This window comes from Colletotrichum orchidophilum (assembly GCF_001831195.1).
Source record: "Colletotrichum orchidophilum strain IMI 309357 chromosome Unknown Scaffold_159.1, whole genome shotgun sequence".
Taxonomy (NCBI): domain Eukaryota; kingdom Fungi; phylum Ascomycota; class Sordariomycetes; order Glomerellales; family Glomerellaceae; genus Colletotrichum; species Colletotrichum orchidophilum.
Genome location: NW_019173115.1, coordinates 42,508 through 57,046, shown reverse-complemented (window position 1 = coordinate 57,046; position 14,539 = coordinate 42,508). Strand labels below are relative to the sequence as shown.

Sequence of the window (14,539 nt, the reverse complement as noted above, 5' to 3'; positions counted from 1 at the left end):
GGGCAATCTTTGACGGGGGACGGTATATCGGGTGGTACCGATGACGCCGGGATAGCTCCTTGGCCGTGGCAGCTCTGGCGGGATGATGTGTCAGCGAGATCCCGAGCTGCTGGTTCCCTCGATCCGAAGTTTAACCGAGAGCTGTGGCTCGAGCTGAAGCTATGTGGCTGGTGCTATTGCACAGACCAGCACGCCGCCGGCGTCAAGCGCGCCTCGAACCACTGTACTTTGGTACCTCGGGGGGCTTATTTAGCTGACGTTTTGCGAGTCGGCTACCTCGGGAAATGACGGAAGCGGGAGCTCAGGGAAACAATCGGATGATGTTTTTTTGGGGTAAACGTCCAAGTTACGTTTTTGCTGCTCACCTGCCTCTAAAAACGAACGAGCCGACAGCTTTCCCCATGGGCCAAGGGAAAGTCAAACGTGGCACGTTTCCCCAAACGTCCCGGAGCTACGGACGCAAGGTGCGCTTCTCCAAGCTGCAGGAAGAGCCTATCACATGCGGGCCCAAGCAAGCCAACTGCGTCTCTAAAGCATTGGTTCGCAGTTCCGAGAAATGGTTACATTAGCTGCTTTGCTTACCTTCCTCCATGATCGTAGAGGGCAGCTTCACATGGGAATTTAGTTGGGCTCGGCCCGGGGCACGTGTAAACGATAAATCTCCGGGTGAGAGAGAGTGAGATCTGGTCAAGGCACTGAAAGTAGCTTTTATGCACTAGCTCTGTTGGTGTGTGTGTGTGTGACGAGCCTAGACTATCGGTACAGGATTCTGACACTCGGGAAGAGGAGTTGATGTCGACGTTCCAGGGAAAGTCAAATACAAGGAACCGTGGAAGACAAAGAAAGAGGCAGGTCTTTGCCGCCTACGTCCGGGTGGGTGTTGAAAATACCCCAGCAAACTCCCACAGCATCCCAGCAAAGCTCCTAACTGGACAGCTGAGGAAGTGTTTCCGCCCTTGACCACCTTTTGTCGCTTGCAATGAAGATCACGAAGCCGCCGTAATAACTCTCCTGATAACTTTTTCCCTTGCCATGGTCCCGGGGGTCCATGACGAATCAATATTGCCGACTGTTCCGTGTCCTGCCGAAGGCCCCAATCCCGGGGGCCTTTTTCCGTTGACGAACGGACGAACGGGGGGTTTAGGTCCTCCGTCATGGTAGTCTCGTCGTTTCGTACACACGTTGTCATCGCCTTGTTTTGTGAACCCCGCCAACTCTCCCCTTCTCTCTCGTCCGCCCTCGTCGCTCATATTTTTTCGTAGTCCAGCCCGCGGATGTCATGGTCATGTCTCCCCAAACTTCCTCTCTAAAATTGCTCGTGAGGAGGGGAAGATGGCGCGTTCCGTTTTCCGGCATCAGGTCGATTTTCACGTTCAGCCAAAGAGGGCAGCGCCGCCAGACTCGACAGCTTCGATCTCGGCCAAGTCGAGAGGCTGGCGGCGGAAACGGGCGGGGAGCTCGGAGCGGTCGAAAGCGACACCAGAGGGAGGGACGACGGAGCCAAGCTGGTGGCCGGTGGAGCCGCCTACGCCGGAGCCGATGGTGCGCTGGAGAGGACCATGCTGCTGGGCGTGGTCGCGGTAGGTGCTGAAGCTGGTGTGCTTGGGGGAGGCGGAGCCGCTGCCAAAGTTGGCGGGCAGCTTGCCGGTGGGCGAGGCCGGGTGAGGGGCGGGGCTGTGGTCGATGGAAGCTGGCGGTGATTGTTAGCATCGTGGGAGAGGCAGAGAGAGGTGATGAGCAAGGTCTGGAGGGCAGTGGACGTACAGGGAATGGAGCGGCGGCCGAGGAACCTGATGCTCGGGGTACGCTCGGCGTGGGCGGCGGCCTGGCGGAGGACTCTAGTAGCGAGCATTTTGGAGGATATATAAAAGAGTCGAGTGGAAAAGTAGTTGAGGAATGTGTTGGAGTGGTGAACCCGAGAGTGTCCAAAGGTCGTTCGTTGATAAGGGGTGGGTGGTGGACCGAAATATATGTAGGAAGGAAAAGAAGACGTGGGTTGGTTGAGCTCTCTCCTCCTTGCCTGTGATGATAAAGCTGCGTGTGTGCGGTGCGCGCTAGCGACGGGTATCAAGGTGGTATAAACTTTTAGGCGCCTGTGGCTGTTGTCGAGATTTTATGGTATTTTGTTTAGGTGGGTTGAAGTGCAATTGGGTGTCTGACGCGTGGCAGGACTTTATCAGCAGGGAGGAGAGCGGTCTGGTTGGTTTTTGGATTGAAGGAGGGAAGAAGTAAAGTGAGGAGAGGGAAGAGAGAAGGTCAGGCGGGAGGAATAGATGATGGTGTGGAAGGCAGGCACGTCTTATTTCAGCATGGGGAATTTTCTTCACAGGCCGAGAGACACCGCGCCGCCTCCGCCGCCGGCCGTGCCCGCCTGTTTCTGAGGTACTCTGCTGGCGGCGTCTGGTTTTTTTTTTTTTTTTCTCTTTTTTTTTCGCCTGTGTTGCAACGCTCGGTTGGGGATTAGCAGTGGGTTCACTGGGTTGGGTGTCACTGCACGGGCTGTCCACCTCAGCCAGAAGGGCGGCTTCGGGAGGAAAGGCGACAGGGAATGGACAGGGAGACAGGGGGTGGCTGGCCGAGCTAGCGGTGCATGGTGGTAATGGGTGGTGGAGGAAGAGGAGTACCTATTAGGAGGAGCATGAGGACGAGGATGAGGCCGATGAGCACAGGATGAGGGCTGCAATGAGGAGGGGGAACGGACGACGGGGGACAGGGCACGTTGAATCTTGTTCATGTCTTAGCGCGCCAGCCCCGAAACCCGAGCCTCGGGCAAAGGTTCCCGTCAAACGGGCAAATCAGTCCTCGAGGACTCGAGTTCCCAGAGACTATGGACATGGTGTCTCGAGTTGAAAGCCCCGAGGAGACTCTCGGTTCGGCTGAGGAAGAGTTGCCATTTTCTCTTACAAGTTGTCACAGCTCCATCACCACCCTCTACACCAGATTCTTCACCATCATTCCCGTCGACAACAGACACGTGGGATCTCCTCTTTAGTTGAGTCTCTCGCAACATGACCCAGTGACACTCGAAATCGTACAAACCTACTGTTCTACCCATCGTCCAGCGTGCTCCTCCCCCGTTTCAGGCAATCTCCACAACCCCAAGCGTCCCCGACTCCTCCCCAAGTTCCAACGTCGGACCGACCACGCCATTCCCAGACCACCTGCAGGAGTGCAGGCAGGCATTGGACGCCGTCCACGTTTGGGAACCCCGAACGCGTGGGAATCCAACGTCCCCGGTCTTTCACTTCCTTGTCGTCGAATCTCCAGTTTCCAGTTGCTCAAGACAAACATCTAAACATGATTGACATTGAAGATACCTACACACCAACTGAACAAGTGAGTTGCAATGTCAGGCCGTCACACCACTCTTCAAAAATGGTCTTTAGTTAATGAGCAAATGCCCCTCCTCATGCTCCCTCCGCTCTTTAGCATAGTCTACCTTGTAAGGTAGGTTTAGTTCCTCTATCCGCCTCGAACGGTGACGGGACCTCAGTGACAGGCCACCGCCGCCGCCGCCAGCCAGTGGCCATAATGCGGGACACATTGATTTTACATGTGAATTGCGCCTTATCTCTGAGCTCCCGGTCATGGTACTGGAATCGAACCACCTTCCCCTCCTCCTCCTCATCCACCCCATGCAGAGTCTCCATGTCCCCCTCTTACAGAGACAATGGGAACCACACACACACACACACATACATACATGAACAATTCAATCAAGAGTCGGATATCCGTAAGTATTCAGAATGAAAGGCACCCGTCTCAGCTTTGGGGATGGCCTTGGGGATGTGTTTACAATGTCGTCTCTTGTGTATAGTCTGTTTCTTGGCAACGGCAACTTCGCAAGTAACTACCTTAGCAAGGTAGGGACTTGGCGTGGCCCAGCGCAAATACCACCCGTCGGACAAAGTTTGTCACAATCGTAGCATCGCAAACCCGGTCTTCTGAGATGCAATCTACATTGCAGCGTACGACCTGGGGCAATAAGCCCTGAGAGGCTCCAGGGCCAAGACAATTCGTCCGACCTTTTGCGCGAGCGAAACCGAGCTCCAGTGGTCACCCTTGAACTTCCCCAGACTCTTTGCACAAGCCGAACCTGGAGATTAGACTTTTTTGCGACTCTGCAATGTCTCTCTTTCTATCCCTGGGCCCGAGTCCCTCCATTCCCAGAAGATGCCTGCCTACCTACTGATACTAGTGCCTACTACTCAGTGCTGTGCGACCTGTATGCAAACTACCTAATCAACCACAGCTGCCGCGGCGTCCGGCGGTGTCCCGCGGCGGTCGGCGTTCGGGAATTTTAGCCCAACGGCAAAGCCTGCCTAGGAGATCACCATCGCCCGGGGGGGGGGGGGGGGGGGGGGGGGGGAGGGGGTGGCGGGGTGGCAGGTCAGGACGGGAGTAAAGATTGCTGTAAAGTCGTAAATGTAGTGTGTTGGCGGGGGGGGGGGGGGGTAAAAGGATGGTGATGTGAACAAGGACGCCCATTGGCAGCCTAACAGCATTATCAATCAACTTATGAGATCGGAGAACGGTTCGCGAGATCACTACCCCATCCCGGGGGAACCGGCGATACGCGAAACGGGGAGAACTGGAAGAAGAAAACGAAGAGACAAGGACCCGAACAAGCATTCGTCTCATCGTCTTCCAAGTTGACCTCCGCCTACGCTTCCATGTTCTCACGATCCCGGTCCATCCACACCACCCGCGAAACCTCTTCACTCCGAAAAGGGACAGAGGAAACGTCGACGGAGATGTGCGCGCTGCATCGAACGATTCTGCGGGCGACCGGGACCGATGTCGAACCCAGCCATTGGGTGCCCAGCTGCGGCAACGCAACCAAGAACGCTTCTCTTCAGGCTTTACTCTCAACATGGTGCAGGGCACGCGAGCAGGTTTGGCAGCGGGGGGGGAAGGGGACAGAGAGGGTGTGACCTAGGTAGTGTGCAACTCTCTGCCGGTCGTCACATCCTCCTCCTTCCCCCCCCCTCCCCGGACAGTTTTTGCCCAACACGGCAAACCCTTCCACCGGATCTAAGCAACCTCCAACCTAACTCCAGCCGGACAACCACAGCACAGCAGTGACAGCTCAACCCCCACGGCACGGACGATGGGGGGGGAACAGGTTACAGCAGAAGGCCAGAGTGGATTAGATCCTAGGCCCTGCATTGCATTGCATCAGCGACGCTTGCGCGTGCGCTGCGCTGTGCCTTTGTCTGTTTCCCGCCGGGGTCCAGGCCAATTTGGGGTGTAGTAAAATGCCTTACCGGGCCGGCCAACGAGGTAAGCGAGCCGCCGGGCACTCGTTTTTCACCCTTCTCCTTGCCTAGAGAGTCGGGTAATGGCCCTCCTTCTTTTTTTTTTTTTTTTTTTTTTTTTTTTTCCGGAGGAAGAGGAGGAAGAAGACCGCTCGGCCCCGACTCAAACCACGTTTCGGTCCTCCGTGCTGGTGAGATTCGCAATCAATCATTGGGTTCCTGAAAATACGACTTGTGGGTTTTCCACAGTTCACCACATCAATTGTCAATGACGAGCGAACTACCCGGGTTTCCCGTGTCTCCCTCTCCAGCCGATGACGTGCTCCTGAAATGGGGGACGTCTGCTCCCCTTGCCGTCTTCGAGAACCGAAAGCCGGGTGTCGTACCATTCCCGGGCGCGATTCGCGCAGCGTCTGACGGACGTGGGACTCCCACCTGCTGTACTGATATCTGTAGCAGGCAATCTGATCCCGGCTGTATGTAGACGGAGCAATGCTGCACCGGAGAATGGACGGCTCAGGGGCGGGTGGTGCTCCGATAACGGCGGCGCGGCTACGATTGTACCTATTGTTCTGGTTTCTCGATACCTGTTTGCAGGGCGGATCACGGAGCGCGGAGCCCCCAAACGAAACTGCGGCGATTCGCGCGGTTAGGAAGGAGGATTTCCGCTTCAGGAACGGCGAGCATGGAAGTCCCCTGCCACGGTCCCGGCTGGCCTTCCCTTTCTCCTTCACATTTGCACGATTTAGGGCCAATTGCGACGTGATCGGATCCGAGGTGATCTACAGGCCGTCCCGGGTAGACCTTTTTTCGGGTTCAATTTCCTGTATTGTCGCTGCCCGCTGTTTCGAGTCTAAACTGCCTTGCCGAAATTTGGTGGTTCCCTAGTCATTCCCCAGGACATGACCTATACACTGCTACAAACACCCTACGGCCACTCCACCCATCCACCGGTCGAAGTAAAGCGAGCTGGTTTTGCAGGAATTTCAAAAGTCCACTTTCCCCGGCGATGAGGTCGGCATCTTGGGAAACACGCCGAAATACAGTATCGATCTGAATACGCGGCGTACATGCGCGATAGTGTTGAGTGTGACCGCACAGTATGCAGTGATTGGAGCTATGTAGCTCGCCATCTAGAACATGGTTTTTGGCACGCATCAACAACTTGACAATTGCTTCTTCGCCACCGGGCACTTTTTTCTTTTACTTCTCAGTTTCAGCTGCTTGCGTCTCGCTCGATTGACGTGAAAGGGCTGTGGTCAACAATGAGTTCCAGTGATGAGCAGTGACAAAGGTCTGATTCCTTGTTTTGAAAAGCTGAAGATGGAGTCAGATAAATACCAAGAAGTACAATTGAGGGTAATACGCCGGCGCTCTAAAAACTGCATATTCTTCCTTCTACTCTCCATCTTGAGGATTACAAGGGTCTTGTTTACGCTCGGAAATGAGCCTGGAGGGAGTCAAACATCATCCCTGGCAAGCTTAAATAGCCATATTTCTCTATTGATATTCTGATATCGACAAAACAACTTGCATTCGCAAGATGTTGGCTAGAAGTCGACCCAGCGTCAGGTGAACCTTTGAAACAGAGTAGACAGTCCAGAGTCTGTATTCATTCATCTGATGGCTTCCTGGGACTCGTGGGAAACCATTGAGAGAAGTGCAGGCCGGTATTTTTACACTGGCCAAAAAATAAAGATCAAGCAAGCGCTCTTAGGTCGGAGGACAATCCTGGTTTCAAACGTAGGTCACACGAGTAGAGCGAAGTCCGCCAACGTAGGGGTTGGTCCCAATAGATTCCTGAGAGGGAGAGGTTTCTTTGCTTTGTACACTTAGTCGACGCCCCTCGTACGCTGGGCCTGCGTCGCTAGCTCGCTTGTAGTCATACTAGTTACCACTGTCTACATAAGGTGCGCAAGACACATAGCCTCCCGGAGTTTTAGTCCCAGAAATGGAGACTAAAATAAAGCAGGACACTCCGCACCACTTCACAACTCATTACGGTCATGCGGAGGATTCAGGACCGAAATCTGACCTACAACTGCTGCATCAGCCAACGCTTTTGGCCGCAACAGTGCCTCAATAAGCCCCTTAATGTTCAAGTGCGTATTTTGTCAAGTTCCACTGCCAAGGAAAACGCCACCAGGAATCACAACAAACAAACCACTATAGTGTCAATGGTGATGTCGCTCGGATGACACTGGCTGAGCCCGAATACTACCCGACGCAGGTACGTCCGCTTTCTCTTCCGGTCTTGACATGAAGGTTGCAGGCTGCAGGGAGTCGGGTCGGGATCCTGTTGGCTACCGAGCATCCGTAGCCGGTCAGACTGGGCACGCGTGTGGCGATCTTTCGCCTCACTGAGGAATCTACGCATGGGTCAAGTGTACCAGTATTTCAACTTGTTTTCATGGACGCATGGCGATAGGAGATTGGAAATCTACATCGATACCCAAGAATGGTTCGTTGAGGGGGCCAGAAACCTCTACAACACTATCTCTGAAAGGTAGTACCGGCGGGTATTCAAATGCATGGCCACATATCCCATGGCGTAAGCATGCCATATGCCTTCATACGGATGCCTGTTCTTCAAAATTGCCCGTGAACGATTATATGCAACCGCCGTTTCCAAAATAACAGATTCCAGTATTGACAGGGGACTGCGGTTCAAACTCATAGCTTGTTTGTGTATATAGTTTCTGACTTCTCCCGCCTTTTCCTCTTTATAGAATCTAGGAGCCCGAGTTAAAAGTCTATACCTACACGTATTAGACAAGAGTAGAGGTCAAGCTTGCACTTACGATAAGATGTCGTTGGTCAGATTAATAAACCTCCCCATTTCGGGTGCAGCTGGTAAGAAGCATGAGATATCAGGGCATAGCGCCTTGTAAAAGCAGAAGTAGGTGTACACCTCTGGGAGTCCCTCTTTATCTCGAAAGTAGTAGGGCCAGCTGACTGTTTCCTTTGTCAGAACGATTGTTTGATATTGAGGACGAATTTCGATGGCATTTGAGTTGACGAATGCTAGAGCAGAAAGCACGATCCAGTTGGCAACAATTGGATCGTAGTACATCTTCATCGACCTGAGGTTATCCGCGAACGACTGTAGGAGCGCCGATGGTTGCCGTTCTCCTACAAGCAGTCGTGTTTGAAAGTGCTCCAAGTCCAGCCCCAACTCAGCATTCATGTCGTCGATGATGAATCCGAACCAGGTGAAGAGACCAATGTGAATCTGAATTTCGAGGGGGTGAAGGGGGTACATTTCCTAGTAAAGAGTCAACATGCATCAAAGCAAAACCTGCTAAAGAGAACCTACAGCAGCGACAGCTAGGCCAGCTTCGAATCGCATCTGTGAGGCATCGTCGGTCTCGAGATGGACACCGCCTTGGAGGGCTCTGTCGATAAGTGCCATTCGTAATGAATTCTTGTCAACTTCAGGTGGTGAGACATAGTCGATGGAATTCAGAAACGTCGGAATCAGACATGAGAGCGTTTGCCGAAGCGCTTGGTCAGCATGATCTATCGTCGGTGATTGAAGCATGTTGCTCTGGTAAGTGCTGTTTCGACCAGGTTATGATGATGCCAAATGTTCGAGTTCGAAAGGTCGCGACGGTGCATGTGTGGTATTTCGGGGTCTTTATCTTTGACAAGTCAAGCCGAACCACTCAGCCTGAGTGATAGACTCAATTGCTTCACCGCCACACAGAGGCATATAGGTTGCCCCAGTTTCCATCCTACCCGACGAATTTTGGAAGGTCGGGATCATGATCCCATCACACTTATGATTCTCAGCTCCTCTTATCATAGGTCGTTGCTCTCTGGCTGACCGTCAGCGACGCTAGCTCGGCGTAAGCTGGTCTAGCCCTGGACGATCACGATATCCACTCCTTTCATGGGTGCAGGCTTACATATTATACTTAAACCGAACAGTTGAGTTTCTGTATTTCCAATGGGGTGCCTAAATCCTGCGTTCTCTTGCAACACCTCACGGCGTCCTCTGATTTCGAGCTGTCCCTGATACGAAAATGACTTCCCTGCTATTTCAATCCGCAGCTGCGTTGCGTTGGGGATCCCTCGCCCAGGGCTTTGGTCTCGTGCTTGTGGTCTACCTACTTACCACGACCGTCAAATCATGGACTCGTTTGTCCCACATTCCCGGTCCTTTTCTCTCTTCATTATCATACTGGTCAATGTTTCGGATCCGCACTCGAGGCTCTCGTGCATACACTGAGTACGTTAACCTATCGACAAAATATGGCGATCTCGTCCGTATAGGTCCCAACGACCTGATAACATCCGATGTACAACTCATCAGGCGCATGTCGGCGGCCAAGTCAACATATGGGCGGAGCAGCTGGTACAAGGCAACCCGGCTAGATCCATATCATGATATGATGGGCAGCGTACTTGATAAGTCTGTTCATCATTCGTTAAGGACGAAGTTGCAACCAGGATACTTGGGCAAGGATATTCCGGGGTTGGAGACAAGCATTGATTCTGGAATTGCGGACTTGGTGAGCTTGATTCAAAGAAGCTACGCCATCAAGTTTGCTTCGTCGACGCCAGAACAAAGTGGAATTGCAGAACCTCCGGAGCGGACGCTAGTAGATTTCGGTCGACTCGCGCACTATTATGCCATGGACGCTCGCTCGAGAATGTCCTTTGGGCAGCCTCTCGGGCTTCTCCGGAATGACACGGACGTCTTCGGACTGGTTGCAATATCGAACCTGGCGATAGATGTCTTGCAGTTTTTCACAGATATCCCACCCCTCCAATGGATCGGCACGTCAGACCTCACTCTAAGACTGTTTGGCCCGAAGCCGACGGATAAGAGCGGCTTTGGGAAGATCATGGGGTAAGTCTCCTCGCCTTCGTGCGGATTTCATTAAGTGGAATGGGCCTTTTCGTGTCCTCACTGTCGAACAAGGAAACTAAAGTTGACAGCCTTGCCAAAGAGCATGTTGCCGCCCGATTTGGACCCAACGCAATAGACGAGCCCGATTTGCTTGTATGTATACAGCTGTCATGATAGGAACCACAAACTCTTGGACTAACGCGATTTCAATAGGGGTCATTTATACGACGCGGCCTTGATCAGCGCTCAGCGCAATCCGAAATTATGTTCCCAATGGTCGCTGGTTCTGATACAGCAGGCAAGGCTATAAAGTGGACACTGCATTACATTCTTGCGAACCAGTCTGTATATAAGTCTCTTGCGCGGGAAGTCGAGAATGCTATAATAGACGGGATGATATCAGACCCCATCAGCTACGAAGAGGCCCAGAGACTGCCATACCTCCAGGTAAGTCTGAGCAAGTTGAAGTCGCCCTCGGAGACTCTTTCACAGACTGCTGTTAACAGTGCATAAAAACAGGCGGTCATATATGAGTCCCTCCGCGTGAGGCCACCTTTTTCAGGCCTAGTGATGAAACAGGTTGGGCCTGATGGCGATATCTACAACGGAATAATGCTACCCGCAGGCACACGAATTGGGCATGACATTACGTCAGTGACTCACAATAAATGTCTTTTCGGCCAAGATGCTGATTTGTTCCGACCTGAACGATGGCTAGAAGCTGAACCCGACACAGTGAAGTCGTGGAAGAAACAGACTGAGCTCGTCTTTGGAGTAGGCCGTTGGCAGTGCACAGGCAAGTCCGTAGCATTCTTGGAGCTCAACAAGATCTTTGTCCAGGTGAGTGATTCAAGCAGATTCAATAACATTATCGATTTCTCGGTGCTAATTTCTGTGTAGCTCATCCGAAACTTTGAGTTTCAGCCCTCGAATGCCGAAATGATGGTGACAATCTTCGATCGCAGGGAAAACGCACTAGAGAATGCTAGCAGGACTCAAGAAGTTTGATTAGGATTAAGGAGTAGTGAAAGAAACTCAATTGACGACAATGAATCGCATGTTTTAGGTCTGTCTTGTTTTTCAAAAGTTTAATGACATAGCGGCGTTCACCAGTACATGTGACGCCCAGATCTTGAATTCAATCTCCCCACGAGGCTGTCGTCGAAGTGATCGCGGTCTGCGCCAGATCTGAGAATCTCTCCGTCCTGTCTGATGAACACCAACAAAACCGTCTGCCTTGATGCTTATTCCAAATGCAGTTACTAGTCATTACGACTTAGTGAACCGCGAATAGTGTCAGTCTTACCCAACCGAAAATAGGTCAACTCGGTGATCCGTCCACTTCGGCCGAAAACGGGCACATTGTTCGAAAATTTGCGCAACGATTAATTGAAATGCGTCTTCTGCGCCCTGTACTCCATTCGAATTGACTACATCCCCGCTGTTGTGTCAAGTTGACCAAAAGATAAAAGATGAGTGAACGTTGCGGTCCTTTTGCCTGGTGTTCCATCTCTGACTTCCGAGTCTTGAACCAAGCTGAAAACCCACGATGTCAGTACATGTACAGTGGAGCTAGTCAACGCACCGGCAACGCAACTGCCACAGCTCTCAGCCGCCACGTCGACATCATCACAGTCACCAAGTCAGACGACGATTGTTACTGAGACTAGTCAACATGGTGATGTTTCCAAGGGTAAGACCGTGGTTGTCATATCATCAGTGACCTGCATCACGGGCATCAGCTCCCTTCTGGTTGGCGTGGTCACTGTCTGCATTCCGGCTATGGCTAGGGATGTCAATCTCCAGAGCAATCTCCTCTTATGGTAGGAATCAGTAGCTAAAAGACTCATATGGCTGTAAATCATGCTAATAACACCAAGGCCTGCCTCCGTCTACGCCCTGACTTGCGGATGCACACTCCTGCTATCAGGCGCCATGGCCGACCTGTACGGTGCTCGAACACTCTACCTCATGGGATGTTTCTTGCAATCAGTCGTCACCCTCGCCTGTGGGCTGGCGAACACGGGGATCCAGCTCATCTTGTTCCGTGCCTTTGCCGGAGTCGCCATCTCAATGTGTCTCCCCTCTGCCGTGAGTATCATCACGCACGCGTTCCCCACGGGTAAGAGAAGAAACCTTGACTTTGCGTCAATGGGAGGAGGCCAACCCATTGGGTTCTCCGTTGGTCTCAGCGTTGGCGGCGTCTTCACAGATACGATTGGTTGGAGATGGGGATTCCACATTGCCGCAATCATCAACACAATCATCTTCCTAATTGCGCTGAAGTGGTTGCCCAGCATCGGAAAAAGAGATCCGGTCACATGGAACCGGTTCAGGACCGAAGTGGACTGAGTTGGTGCATTCCTAGCCAGCGCTTTCCTCGCAATGATCTCTTATGTGCTTGCGTGAGTCCCCGAGATGCGCCTGCTGCTGAATGGAGAGCACGATCAACTGACTGCGCGTTGACAGTGCCATCACCGATAGCACTCACGATATAAAGAAGCCCGAGAACATTGCCCTCCTCGCCATCTCCGCCGTGCTGATCGGCGGATTCATTGCTTGGGTTGAGAAACAAGAGCGTCTGGGCAAGCCCGCCATCATTCCAAACTCACTCTGGAAGAATCGCAGCTTCACCACATTTGCATCAGCGTCTTCATAGTATGGGGCGCCTGCAACGCAACCGAGCAGCTGAGCTCCTTTTACCTGCAGTACGCCCAGCGACTCTCCGCAATCGACATCTCGGTGCGCTTCCTGCCGGCGCCCATCGGGGGAGTACTGGCCAACATTGTTACCGGTCTCGTCGTGCACCGGGTCAGGGCAGACCTGTCGATCCTCATCGCCGTCGCCCTCGCGTGCCTGTCACCGCTGCTGATGGCGATCGCCGACCCCGCGTGGTCCTATTGGATCTGCGTGTTCTGGGCCATGTTCATGAACGCTATTGGCGCCGACACGTTGTTCACAATCTCTAATTTGCTGATCACATCGCTGTTTCCGGCGAGGAAGCAGGCCGTGGCCGGAGGTGTGTATAACACCATCGCTCAAATCGGCAAAAGCGTAGGGCTGGCTTCGTCGGGCGCCGTAGCGAGTGCCGTGTCCGCCCGGTCGAGCTTGGCCGAAAAGGAGAGCCCAATAGCGCTGTTGGAGGGTTATCGGGCGGCTTTCTGGTACTGCTTCACGCTGCACGGCGTAACCTTGTTTGTAACGGTTTGGGGACTCAGAAAGATCGACAAAGTAGGTCTCAAGAAGGAGTGAACAAGGTATCGTGGAAAGGGTATTGGGGAACGACCAGGGAAGCGGGATGAAGTTTAACCCTCACCGGCAGAAGCTTCTTGCTTTGCGACTGCGCGATGGATACGGATAGTACACTAGAGTTTCGAGTGACGCAGTGTAAACTCTGCGTGGGAGCGGACTTTTTTGCCAAGACATGCCATCTCAATGCTTTTCAAAGTATGAAGAGAACGCACGCCGACGTAGTGCCAAAGGGGGTTCTGGACTCGAACGTCCGCTCTAGTAGAAGCTTATGCAGCGGGGAGCTTCCTAGCAAAGTTTCCGTCGCTCGGGAGTGACGATCTGCGAGTCAACGGTAATGCAAGACCTGACTCAGCGGTCTGTCATTTCAGCCGATTGCAGGACCCCGGGAGCCGAGGATGTGGAAAAGGATCAAAAAGGGGGATTGATTCAGATGTGTATAGAATTGTAAACGACTCGTTCGGCGTACGTGGAAACACTCAATGAGACTAAACAATGGTTTCCGCTACTCAGTAGTCCCGACCAATATGAATTTCACAACTATGGGTCAGACGTTTGGGACTTGAGCATCACGGCGGCTGCGGTGTGTCGTCATCGGGGGAAGACGGACTCGCCGGTTTGTTGCTGGGTAATCTGTCTCATTGTGGTTCATTTCTGGAAACTCCACGGCACAGCGGCAGAAAGAGATGAGCCGAATCTGGTGGATATTCAACTAGGGAGAGACGTTGCCTTTATCAATCAACAATCACTAATTCCCTAACTCCGACGAGAATCCCCACCGGCTGACAATCAAGTCGGTGCCTCGGGGATGGGATTTACCCTACAGATGGGGATGCTCTGTACAAAGACCAAAGTATGGATACGAAGGCTTCATCTCGGTGCGTTGGCAATAGCCGCGCAGCCCTGCCCAGGACGTAGCGTAAATCTCCCGTACACTGCCCCATACTGATGTGACGCCAGATTTACGAGCGACGCAGAGATGTACATACAGGTGGGCCTTTCGCCCTCTGAGAGACGAAACCGCACCAAACTGGGAGCCACCATGATGCAATCGGAAAACAGCTGGGCGCAGTTCGTACATACTTTGGCCGTAAACGGCTTAGCAAGCCCGTACTGACTCGCCCCTAGGGCCGCATCCTGGCTCTTGCACCCGAACTTTCTAGACCTCTCGGGGGAC

General features: G+C 52.9%; 8 protein-coding genes across 8 annotated transcripts; 5 read left to right on the top strand and 3 right to left on the bottom strand.

Annotated features, from left to right (window-relative positions):
* Nucleotides 1–748: 748 nt before the first annotated feature.
* CORC01_12613 (uncharacterized protein) lies at nt 749–1,189 on the bottom strand (the record flags this gene model as incomplete). The annotated part of the gene is made up of 1 exon (XM_022624232.1): nt 749–1,189. The coding sequence occupies one exon, from the start codon at nt 1,187–1,189 to the stop codon at nt 749–751; it is 441 nt and encodes a 146-aa protein (XP_022469268.1).
* A 184-nt stretch (nt 1,190–1,373) lies between these two features.
* CORC01_12612 (uncharacterized protein) lies at nt 1,374–1,852 on the bottom strand (the record flags this gene model as incomplete). The annotated part of the gene is made up of 2 exons (XM_022624231.1): nt 1,374–1,690; nt 1,765–1,852. 2 exons carry the CDS (start codon nt 1,850–1,852, stop codon nt 1,374–1,376), a joined length of 405 nt encoding a protein of 134 aa, XP_022469267.1.
* Nucleotides 1,853–2,370: 518 nt separating this feature from the next.
* CORC01_12611 (uncharacterized protein) lies at nt 2,371–2,631 on the top strand (the record flags this gene model as incomplete). The annotated part of the gene is made up of 1 exon (XM_022624230.1): nt 2,371–2,631. A coding segment is annotated over one exon (261 nt), but the record flags the coding sequence as incomplete, so codon positions are not given.
* A 196-nt stretch (nt 2,632–2,827) lies between these two features.
* CORC01_12610 (uncharacterized protein) lies at nt 2,828–3,305 on the top strand (the record flags this gene model as incomplete). The annotated part of the gene is made up of 2 exons (XM_022624229.1): nt 2,828–2,974; nt 3,063–3,305. 2 exons carry the CDS (start codon nt 2,828–2,830, stop codon nt 3,303–3,305), a joined length of 390 nt encoding a protein of 129 aa, XP_022469265.1.
* A 4,750-nt stretch (nt 3,306–8,055) lies between these two features.
* Nucleotides 8,056–8,799, bottom strand: CORC01_12609 (longiborneol synthase; the record flags this gene model as incomplete). Its single annotated transcript, XM_022624228.1, has 2 exons — nt 8,056–8,523; nt 8,575–8,799. The coding sequence occupies 2 exons, from the start codon at nt 8,797–8,799 to the stop codon at nt 8,056–8,058; spliced, it is 693 nt and encodes a 230-aa protein (XP_022469264.1).
* A 484-nt stretch (nt 8,800–9,283) lies between these two features.
* On the top strand, nt 9,284–11,121 carry CORC01_12608 (benzoate 4-monooxygenase cytochrome P450; the record flags this gene model as incomplete). Its single annotated transcript, XM_022624227.1, has 5 exons — nt 9,284–10,113; nt 10,203–10,266; nt 10,327–10,560; nt 10,633–10,953; nt 11,014–11,121. The coding sequence occupies 5 exons, from the start codon at nt 9,284–9,286 to the stop codon at nt 11,119–11,121; spliced, it is 1,557 nt and encodes a 518-aa protein (XP_022469263.1).
* A 464-nt stretch (nt 11,122–11,585) lies between these two features.
* On the top strand, nt 11,586–12,465 carry CORC01_12607 (uncharacterized protein; the record flags this gene model as incomplete). The annotated part of the gene is made up of 3 exons (XM_022624226.1): nt 11,586–11,664; nt 11,726–11,936; nt 11,994–12,465. The coding sequence occupies 3 exons, from the start codon at nt 11,586–11,588 to the stop codon at nt 12,463–12,465; spliced, it is 762 nt and encodes a 253-aa protein (XP_022469262.1).
* Nucleotides 12,466–12,498: 33 nt separating this feature from the next.
* CORC01_12606 (uncharacterized protein) lies at nt 12,499–13,365 on the top strand (the record flags this gene model as incomplete). The annotated part of the gene is made up of 3 exons (XM_022624225.1): nt 12,499–12,518; nt 12,583–12,676; nt 12,742–13,365. The coding sequence occupies 3 exons, from the start codon at nt 12,499–12,501 to the stop codon at nt 13,363–13,365; spliced, it is 738 nt and encodes a 245-aa protein (XP_022469261.1).
* Nucleotides 13,366–14,539: the final 1,174 nt, after the last annotated feature.